Here is a 10,265-nt window from a genome sequence, read left to right on the forward strand (position 1 = left end):
CCAATACAGACAAGCCAATGAGAGGGTGGGATAATAAGGAGAAGCCAAAAGGTTTTGAGCCAATGCGGAGGCTAATAGGAAACATGAAAAGTCAGGGGGCCCCATGAGAGCAAGTTCCCTGGAGGTGGGAGAGGCAGGATGCGTCTTTCTGCCCTCCTGACACTGTCTTGGCTCTCAGTGGCCCAGGTGTTCTGCATCTTCCCCGGGTACATCCAGACCTTCCTTCGAAAGACCATCAGCACCCGTGAGTGATCCCCTCCCTGCCCTGCTGTGTGCAGCGCTCCTGGGTGGTCTCCCTCCCTCATCCTGGGATGTGCCAGCCAAGCCAGCTGAAAATGCAAGAGCAGGCAAGGACCTCAAGAGGTTCCCCCAGGCCAACATCCATGCTGTACTGATTAGGAAATGGGGGCCCAGGAAGTTTCCCTTGTGGCTCAGTGGGTTAAGGATCTGACTAGTGAGTTCCCTTTGTGGCTCAGCGGTTAACGAACCCGGCTAGGATCCGTGGGGATGCAGGTTCAATCCCTGGCCTCGCTCAGTGGGTTAAGGATCCAGAGTTGCCGTGAGCTGTGGTGTAGGTCACAGACATGGCTCGGATCCCGAGTGGCTGTGGCTGTGGTATAGGCTGGCAGTTGCAGCTCTGATTTGACCCTTATCTTGGGAACCTCCATATGCCATGCGTGTAGCCCTAAAAAGAAAAAAAAAAAAAAATTCACAGCAAAAGAAAACTAGAGGAGTTGCTGTCGTGGCTCAGCAGAAATGAATGTGACCAGCATCCATGAAGTTCAATCCCTGGCCTTGATCACTGGGTTAAGGATCCAGCAATACCATGGGCTGTGGTGTAGGTTGCAAACGTGGCTAGGATCTCTCATTGCTGTGGGAACCGCCATATACCACGGGTGCGGCCCTAAAAATAAGGACAAAAAAAGAAAAGAAAGAAAGGAAACTAGAGACAAAAAATAAAAATAAATAATCTGACTAGTATCCATGAGGATGCAGGTTCGATCCCTGGCCTCGCTCAGTGGGTTGAGGATCTGGTGTTGCCGTGAGCTGTGGTATAGGTACACGCATAGCCCGGATCTCCGGTTGCTGTGGCTGTGGTGTAGGCCTACAGCTGCAGCTCTATTCGACCCCCTAGCCTGGGAACTTCCAAAAATAGGGGCTCAGCAAAGAGTGCCTCATCAAAGCCTGACCTGTGTGTGAGTGGGGAGCCCCGTGGCAGGTCACTGGCACGTCCGTTGAGGAGGCGCAGGGCTGGTGCTAAGCACACAGCGGCAATGGCATAGCCGGTGGAGGCTTTCTCCCCTCCTCAGTCCATTGTGGGTCCCAGCCCCAGTGGCGCTGAGGGATCCCCTCTGGCCTGTGAGCCTTGCAACCCCCAGAGTGGCCAGGCTCCTCCCCGGGTGCCCCCGCCAACTCTCCTTCCTGGCATCTCCCCTGGCCCCGCCGGTCCCAGCCATAAGGAAGCTGATTAACCGGGTGCGTCAAGAGTTTGAGTTCAACGTGACAGCCACCCACCACTTCTCCGTGGATCTCAATGCCTCTCGGAGCCTGTCTCAGGTGGCTCTGGACCTCCACGAAGCTGTCAGCACGAAGCTCTACCGCATCCAGGAGGCCTTGGCTCTGATGGGCTACACCACGCCCCTGCTGTTCCTGCTTCTCTATGTCCAGTGAGGGGCTGGCGAGCCGGTGGGGGCTGGGGGCTGGGGCTGCTCGCAAGGCATTCTGGGAGGCCGGAATGTGGAGGCGGGGGCGGCAGAGAGGGGTGCCCTGGGGCAGTAGGTAGGTGGGTCAGGGGTGCTGAGAAGCCTCCCGTGTGCTCCCCCAGAGCCCTGTTTTACCGGTACTGTTACCTGAACTGGGACGACTTCGACAACATCTACATCACCGGTCAATTCCTGCGCATGGAGGCCGTCCGCTCCACGGTGGGACTGCCCACGGTGCTGCCACTCAGTGCCCGCGAGGCCAGACTCTACATCCAGCCAGGTGAGGGCCCCGAGGACCGGGACACAGGGACCCTGAAGAGGCCAGCTGCCCCCAGCCCCACCGCCCTGCCCAGAAGCCCCATGCACAGCTTGGGCTCCGGGGCAGACTCAGAGGTAGGGGAGACAAGCCAGAGCTGAAGGACATCTCAGGCTAGAGGAAGACACGGCCCTGTCCTCGGGGAGCCGTACTTCCTGAGAGGGGAAATCCGGTTCCTGAGAGCCTGCAGGCGGAGAGGGAAAGCACATCGATGCTTCTGGCAGCACCCAGGATGTCAGGACAGAGGGAAGGGTGGGTGGTGAGTGGATACGGAGCAAGGGAAATGAAGTTGGGGAGGCTTTCGGGATGGAGAGCCGGAAGTGCGCATGTGCTGACAGGGAGGAGATGCAGCCTGGGGGGCCGTGGAGGTGGGGTGGTGCTGTTTGTAAGGTGGGGGCCGGGTGAGGGTATCAGGGATGCCTCAGGAGGGAGGGTTCCTGGAGACGGGAAATAGGCCCCCAGGCCCAGGTGGAAATACGAGGCCTGCCACTCTAGCCATGGAGCCCTGCCGGCGAATAGGGCTTCCTATGCTTGCCCAGCGGTCCTCATTGCTTCTGCATCTTCCAGAGAAGCAGACAGGCCCCCGCTTGTTCAGGGGCAGGAGAAGCCTCCAGGAGGTAGATCTCTCTAGGAGCTGGGGTCTGGTGAGTGGGAGAATTAGGGCACATCCTCCTGACCAGCCCCCCCACCCCCACCCCCAGGCTCCATCTTCTTGTCCCGGTGGGAGAAGATTTTTTACATCCTGGCGATTTTCCACCTTATCCGGCACCTCCTTCTGGTGCTGCTCCTGGTCTTCCTGGACTATGCCGTCTTCTGGGTGCTTGACCTGGCACGGTACCAGCTGCAGGGGGAGATCGTGGCCCGCAGTGAGTGCCTGAACCTCGTATCTTCCTCAATCCTGGGGGCTTGCCTGAATGTCCCCATGTCACTGTCACTTACCAGCCCCTGACGCTGCCCCTCTTCCAACTCTATCTTCTGCTTGGTAACCCCTGTGCCCAGGTCAAGATTATACCATAACAGAGTAGATCAAAACACAAGCTCTAAAGTCAGATTGGCCTGGGTTTGAATCTCAGTTCGGCCCATTACCCTATGGTGATTTATGCAAGTTGCTTAATCTCCCAGACTTTTGGTTTCCTTGTCTGAACAACAGACAATAATGGTAACAACCTCTCTGGGTGACTCTAAGGGGTAAATGAGACCACGTGTGTTGAGTGTCTGGTGGACCTTTGAGAGTGAGCCACAAACCACAGAATAGAATAAATCTCATCCTGTGTACTGGGGAGCCCTACAGAAAAGGTTTAAAAAAAATACCTCAAACAATCAATAAAGCACTTTGCTCAGTACCAGCTACACACATGCTTTAAAATCAACGCTTCTGGAGGATATGGAATCAGGGGATGAACTCACTGACCATTAAGGCCATTTCAGATCTGGTGGTCTGGGCAGGCAGACCAGGCACCATTGCCACCCAGCTCTGGACCCTGGAGCCAGTCCCAGGCGCCAGGGACTGAGGTTTGGTGCCAAGGTACCATGAGGGTTCCTGGAGCATCCAAGGCCCCTGGCTGAGGGTCTGGTGGCCATCTCTGTGCCCTCCACCTCCACCCTCCAGAAGGCGTGGCCTTTCCTGCCTGGTGAAGTGGGCAGCTGCCAAGGGCATCCCCTCACATAGTGTCTTGGTGCCAGGCCCCGTGGTAATATCCATCACCGTGGAAGGCAATGGCTCGACTGGGAAGATTTACCGTGACCTGGTGTCAGCCTTCGATGTCCTGCAGGAAGGCAACGTCACCATCTTGTCCCGCCGCTGCCTCCTGCGTCCCTCGGAGCCTGACCCCACTAGTTACATAGCCATCGGTATCCACACCCCTGAGGGCGCCGGGGGAATAGACCCCATCCGGGGCATGAGGGGCACAGACCCCTGAGGGTGTGAGCGGCTGGCACCTTGTGCCCACTGGCGGTGGCTCACTGTCTGCTGTGTCCTCAGGCGTCATGTATGGTGTATGCTTCTTCGTCACTTTATTTGGCAACTATGTCAGCAGGCTGCGGCGGGTCATCTGTGCCTCCTACTACCCATCCCGGGAGCAGGTGAGGGGTCCACAGCCTATTCCTGCCTTCCCCCCCCGCCCCCCCACCCCTGCTCCCAGGGTGCTAGCTTGTGGCTGGCTGACTTGGTTAGGGGGAGCTTAGAGTCCTTCAGTCCCCCAGCTCTCTCTCCTCTGGTTGAACCCCAAAGCAAATGGCCTGGACTGCAGATGGGGCTGGGAGAAATGCTACCTCTTGGGGCAGGGCTTTTTTTTTTTTTTTTTGGAGGTGCCCACGGCATGTGGAAGTTCCTAGGTCAGGAGAGACTGATCCCGGGCCACAGCAGTGACAGCGCTGGATCCTTAACCTACTGAGCCATAAGGGAGCTCCTAGAGTTCCCTCCTGAAAGCCTTTGTTTTGGAAACTTTCTCTCTCTCTCTTTCTTTCTTTCTTTTTTTTTTTTTTTTTGCTTTATAGGGCTGCACCCATGGCATATGGAAGTTCCCAGGCTAGGGGTCATATCGGAGCTACAGCTGTTGGCCAATGCCACAGCCACAGCAACTGGGATCTGAGCCACATCTGTGACCTATGCCACAGCTCACGGCAATGCCAGATCCTTAACCCACTGAGCAGGACCAAGGATCAAACCCTTATCCTCACGGATATGAGTTAGGTTCTTTACCGCTGAGTCACCATGGGAACTCCTGGGCGGGGCTTTCTGAGACAGGCTGGCCTTGAAAGTCTTGTGAAGGGCCCGGTTGTGGGGTGGGGCGGGAGCCATGTGGGCATGTTGACAAGTGAATTTATTTACTCATTTACAACTTGCTTACTGAGCATCTCCTCCACGCAGGCCTCAAGGAGGCTGAGACAACTAGACACAGCCTCGAGGCAGGCCAGACAGGCTTTTAACAAAATATCACAATGAAAGAAGTGGGGGTTTTTTTTGTTTTGTTTTGTTTTTGTCTTTTTGCCTTTTCTAGGGCCGATCCCGCGGCATATGGAATTTCCCAGGCTAGGGGTCTAATCGGAGCTGTAGCCATTGGTCTATGCCAGAGCCATAGCAACGCAGGATCCAAGCCGTGTCTGCGACCTACAGCACAGCTCACGCCAACGCTGGATCCTTAACCTGCTGAGCAAGGCCAGGGATCAAACCCGCAACCTCATGGGTCCCAGTCAGATTTGTTAACCACTGCGCCACGACGGGAACTCTGAAAAAAGTGTTTTTATGAAGGAATGAATAATCTGCTCTGGACACCCAGAGGAGAGAATGGGTAGTTTACCTAGGGAAGTCTTGAAGTCCTCCCCCAGGAAGGGACATTTGAGCCAAGCCTAGAGGGATTCACAGGAGTTGGGCAGAAGGCAAAGGTTGAGAGTAGGGGCCACACACAGTGGGCACAAGGAGGTGGGTACAGAGGGCGCTCCAGGCAGATGAAACAGGATCAAGGGGACCCCATCCCTGCCCTCCCCTCCACCAGGAGAGGATCTCTTACCTCTACAACGTACTTCTGAGCCGCCGAACCAAGCTGTTGGGGGCCCTGCATCGTTCAGTGAGGAGACGGGCTGCTGACCAGGGCCACATGAGTGTCCTCCAGGTGCTGGCTAAGCGGTGAGCCCACTGTCCTTCCTTATTGGAAGTGGGGCCAGATGGGGCAGAAAAAGAGCCAGAGGTCAGAATGGACCCCGTCTTTCCTAAGTGTTCTGAGGTTTGGTTGAAGGGGGTGCTCATTCCATGGCACTCGTGCATGAATGAAGGGATAAGAATGCTAAGGGGCGGGGATACAAGGAGGAGGAGGACAAGAAGCAGAGAAGTTGTTGCTGCAGTCGGTGGGATGGAGGTCAGACTGCAGGAAGTCTGCCCTTGGTCTGGAGGGTGGTGCCGGAGAGGATGAGGGCTCCTTAGGCTGGCTGGGCTGGCCTGTTTAGTGTCTGGGATGCTTCTCCTCAGGTGCTCCTGCCTGGCTCCGTTTATCAGCCACTTTAGGCAGCCCGAGACCTACTGCCTGGGCTGCGGGCAGCCCCCAGACGAGGGGGACGCAGAGAACTCAGTGTCCTGCAGCACCCCTGGCTGCCGAGGTGAGACTCCTGGAGAGCAGCCTCTCCCTGCTGTGACTCACAGCATTTTCATATGACAGTCAGCTGTGGTCCTTCTTTTATGGACTTCTCTGGTAGCTCACCTTTGTACCCCTCCCCTCATTACTATGCATGTTCTCATTTACATAGAAGTGTCAGGTAGCTCATTTTCTCGGTATCCTTTAATTGTCTCAAATGACCAGACTTAATATGCAAGTGGCATCGTAGCAATTCCCTGCAGCGGCGAGGGCGGGGGGGGGGGGGGCTGGGGAGGAAGGGTTTGGGAGCCAGGAGCATGGTGGGTGGGGAGGCATGAGCTCCCCTCCTTCCCTCCTGGCCCCCTCCAGGTGTCTTCTGTCTCACCTGCTTCCGCCTCCTGGACAACACCTGCTCCGTGTGCGCCTCTCCCCTCTCCTACCAGGGGGAACTGGACCTGGAGCTGTGAGTCTCCAGCAACACAGGGTGGCTAGAGTCTGTGGGGGCAGGGGGAGCAACCACCCCTCCCCCAGGACCTCTGTGGGCTACTGAGATGGGGGGCTTCTCCAGGGACTCCAGTGACGAGGAGGGCCCCCGCCTGTGGCTGGCTGCAGCTCGCAGAAAGGGTCCTGAGCAGGAGGGGTTGCTGCGGCAACAGCTCCAAGAAGTGCTGGGCAGGAGCCCCCTGTCAGAGTCCAGCTCCGAGTCCAGGTGAGCAGAACGCTGAGGGACTTGGGGCCTGAGAGGCCTAAGCATGTTCCATCACATTTGCCGAAGGCTTCTTGGGAGCCTGGCCCCCTGCTAGAGCTGGAGACAGAGATCAAGCGAGGCGAGGGAATGGAGGTTTGGCCAATGCCTGCTGTGTCAGCATCCCAGCCCTGGAGGAGCCCACCAAATGGTGGGGGAGAGTGACATCAAATAGATAAGGGACAAAGGTGGAGAGTGCCTTGATCCAGGAGTGGTGCAGGCCCCAGTCAACACAGAAGGAACACCCAGTTTGGGATGAGGGTGTGGTCTTTTTGCCTTTTCTAGGGCTGCTCCCACATCATATGGAGGTTCCCAGGCTAGGGGTCCAATTGGAGCCGTAGCCACCGGCCTACGTCACAGCCACAGCAACGCGGGATCCAAGCTGCGTCTGCGACCTACACCACAGCTCACCACAACGCTGGATCCTTAACCCACTGAGCAAGGCCAGGGATCGAACCTGCATCCTCATGGATCCTAGTCGGATTTGTTAACCCCTGCGCCACGATGGGAACTCCCAAGGGATGGGGGTGTGTTAATGAAGGCTTCTTTGAAGAAGTGGGTTTGGGGGCAACCCGGGGGTTTGTTAGGCTGAGGAGTGGAGAAGGGCATTCCAAGGGGAGATCTGTGTGAGTTTGGAGAAGGTGACACCTGCGGGGTGGGTATGTGTGTCTGGGTGGAGGTCGCAAAGCACGCTGGGAAATGAGGCTGGCCGACAAGACAGGGAGCGGTGGGAGAGGGCCTTACTCCACTGTCTGAAGAGCCTCAATCAGAAAGTGATATGTTTGGGCGTTCCTTTTGTGGGTTCCATCCCTGGCCTTGCTCAGGGGGTTAAGGATCTGGCGTTGCAGTGAGCTGTGGTGTAGATCGCAGATGCGGCTCAGATCTGGCGTTGCTGTGGCTCTGGCGTTGCTGTGGCTCTGGCGTTAGGCTGGCAGCTGTAGCTTCAATTAGACCCTTAGCCTGGGAACCTCCATAAACTGCAGGTGCAGCCCTCAAAAGAAAAAAAAAGAAAAGAAAAGAAAGTGCTATGTTCCTATGTGTCCCTGAGGACAATAAGCTAAGAAGGCAGCGTGAAGGCTGGGTGGGCGCAGAGACCAGAACGGAGGCTGTCTGAGTTCAGGAAAAGTGGGTGGTGGCCTCAGGATGGAGGTGCTGAGAATGACAGGGAGTGTATGCTTGGGCCTGGGCGGTGTGGGGCAAGAGGAGGAACAGGTTCTGCAGAGAGAGGAATGGCCCGGTGCGAGACCTCTGAGGTATCTGTAGGGAATCCAGCGGGAGATGCCCAGAGGACAGTTAGAAAAGGGCAGGGCTCTAGGCCAGAGGTGTATTTGGGGGGGGGGTGTTGACTGAAACTGCAAGAGTGAGGGTCATCCCGGTGGAGGACACAGCTTGACAGGAGAGGACAGGGACAGAACCCTGAGGGGCTCCGTCACAAACCAAGGAGGGGAAAGGCTTGTGAACAGAGAGCCAAGCCTATCAAATGCAGTGAGATAATCAAGCAGGATAAAGCCTGAGACCTGGCCATTGAATTTGGCGGTTGCGAGATCCTTGGTGTGGCCTGTGGGGACAGTTCTTATGGCGTGAGGGAGGCCAAAACCACTCCTTATGGGTTGAGGGGAGTGACTGGCGGAGAAGACTCAGAAGCAGAAACAGGGTGTGTGACTCCATGTCACTATTGCGAGAAGTTCGATAATTCTTTTTTTTTTTTTTTTTGTCTTTTCTCTTTTTAGGGCCACATCGCGGCACATGGAGGTGCCCAGGCTAGGGGTCCAATCGGAGCTACAGCTGCCAGCCTACATCACAGCCACAGCAACGCCAGATCCGAGCCACGTCTGGGACCTACACCACAGCTCACGGCAATGCTGGATCCTTAACCCACTGAGCAAGGCCAGGGATTGAACCCACAACCTCATGGTTCCCAGTCAAATTCATTTCTGCTGAGCCACAACGGGAACTCCTTTTTTTTTTTTTTTTTTTTTTTTTTTTTTTTTTTTTAAACATAACTGCTATAGTGAAATAAGTAAGCTTGATGGTGAAGAGGAGGGAGTCAGCTTCATAGAGCAAGAGAGTAGCTTGAAGGGAGCCCAACAATAAAGGATTTTTCTGTATCCAACCAGAGGGAGATGTGAGCATTTCAGAGGCGGAAAAAAGCGCTGAAGTGAGAAGGATGCCGGGGAGATGGGATCTAAGGCCAGGTGGACAGGGTGGCCTCAAACAGGAGCGGGCTCGCCTGAGGCAGGAGGGGAGAGGGTATGTTCCTCCAAGCAGAGCAGAACCCGCTCCAGTCTGGTGGCCTTGCTTTTCTTGGGGGTAAGTCGGAAGGTAGGAGGCAGGCTGCCTGTTGAGACAGCAGAGAAGGGGGCTGGGAGTGGAACAAAGGTTTCAAGGTGTGGGTGGTGGAGGTTGAAATATCTGCCTTGGGGAGTGTGCAAAGGAGCCAACTGGGGAGAGTGAGATTTCCAGGTAGTGTTACAGGCCTGGATGATGTTGAAAACCATTAACGTGTGATGACCGATTGCAGTGTCCTTGGTTACGTAGGTTTCTCGAGCAAATGTGGTAGATGTGAACAGGATTCAGGGGTGGAAGGTTTTTTCTGGGCAGCTCAGGGGAAGGATAAAATGCGGAGAGAACTGGGGGGCTCTGAGTGTCTGAGATGACTGACCTCAGGGAAGAGGAGAGGCTCAGGCCCCCGGGGGCAGTCCCAGGTCTGTGTCTCTATAGGGTGTTAGAACAGAGGCCAGCAGGGACGTCTCAGAAAGACGAGCAGCCTCTGCTTGGAAGGCCTGCAGAGAAGACTATCCAGTGGGCACTGGGTCCTGGGAATAGGAATGAGTTGAGAGGTTGAAGGGGCAGCAGAGTTTTATTTTTAGAGGTTCCAGAGGGCTCAGTGAAGTTAAAAGCTGGGTCGCCACAAGGGAGAGCTTGAGCCTTGAGCGGGTATTATCCCTGAGGTCACTACTGGTTCTGCCCTCAGAGCCATGTGACCTTGGGCAAATCATTGCCCACTCATCTCTCAGTCTAAAATCAGAGAAGCTAGCTACAGCCATGAGCTGGTGTGCCTTGGGGGCCTGGGAGAGCAGCAGTGGCTGGTAAATAACAGGAGCCAAATCTGAACAGATGGGGCAGGGGCAGGAGGCAGGAATGCACCTGCGAAAAACAATGTTGGTGACGGGGCCATCCCCTCCTCTCCTCACTAGTGACCTGGATGAGGAGAAAGGGCCTCTGAAGAGGAGGCACAGGTAGCAGCCCCCACCTGAGGCCCAGTCTGTCAGCATTCCCATGCCCCCTCCCTCCCACTGACCACCTCCCAGATCCTCTACCCAGAAGCAGCCCCTCTTCCACTTCCAAGCCCCAGTCCCTGTCTCTCAGCTCCGTCTCCTCCTGGTCCCTCCCACCTCCGCCCCAAATAAAGGAACCAAGGTTGGACACGAGTG

At 55.9% G+C, this 10,265-nt stretch overlaps 2 protein-coding genes across 4 annotated transcripts in view; one reads left to right on the forward strand and one right to left on the reverse strand.

Moving 5' to 3' along the window:
* Window positions 1-1,652, reverse strand: part of DCST1 (DC-STAMP domain containing 1) — a 23,370-nt gene extending 21,718 nt beyond the window's left edge. Inside the window, exon 1 of the mRNA XM_085022825.1 lies at window positions 1,516-1,652. The gene's annotated coding sequence lies outside the window, so the exon portion shown is untranslated. The remainder of the gene's footprint in view (window positions 1-1,515) is intronic.
* Window positions 1-10,260, forward strand: part of DCST2 (DC-STAMP domain containing 2) — an 11,899-nt gene extending 1,639 nt beyond the window's left edge. For 2 of the 3 annotated variants that reach the window (XM_085022830.1, XM_021089742.2), the window contains 11 exons: window positions 179-244; window positions 1,454-1,667; window positions 1,826-1,983; window positions 2,721-2,885; window positions 3,703-3,870; window positions 4,001-4,101; window positions 5,514-5,644; window positions 5,984-6,111; window positions 6,456-6,549; window positions 6,655-6,795; window positions 10,029-10,260. In XM_085022830.1, the coding sequence (XP_084878956.1) occupies window positions 179-244; window positions 1,454-1,667; window positions 1,826-1,983; window positions 2,721-2,885; window positions 3,703-3,870; window positions 4,001-4,101; window positions 5,514-5,644; window positions 5,984-6,111; window positions 6,456-6,549; window positions 6,655-6,795; window positions 10,029-10,074 (1,412 nt within the window). In that variant the 3' untranslated portion in view covers window positions 10,075-10,260. The remainder of the gene's footprint in view (window positions 1-178; window positions 245-1,453; window positions 1,668-1,825; window positions 1,984-2,720; window positions 2,886-3,702; window positions 3,871-4,000; window positions 4,102-5,513; window positions 5,645-5,983; window positions 6,112-6,455; window positions 6,550-6,654; window positions 6,796-10,028) is intronic. The other variant, XM_085022829.1, reaches the window with a different exon arrangement.
* The last annotated feature ends 5 nt before the right edge of the window (window positions 10,261-10,265 follow it).

Source organism: Sus scrofa, chromosome 4 (assembly GCF_054392235.1).
Source record: "Sus scrofa isolate SSC_HxYL_T2T_F1_AM1 chromosome 4, Sscrofa_HxYL_maternal_Yorkshire_Landrace_v2.0, whole genome shotgun sequence".
NCBI classification, from domain to species: domain Eukaryota; kingdom Metazoa; phylum Chordata; class Mammalia; order Artiodactyla; family Suidae; genus Sus; species Sus scrofa.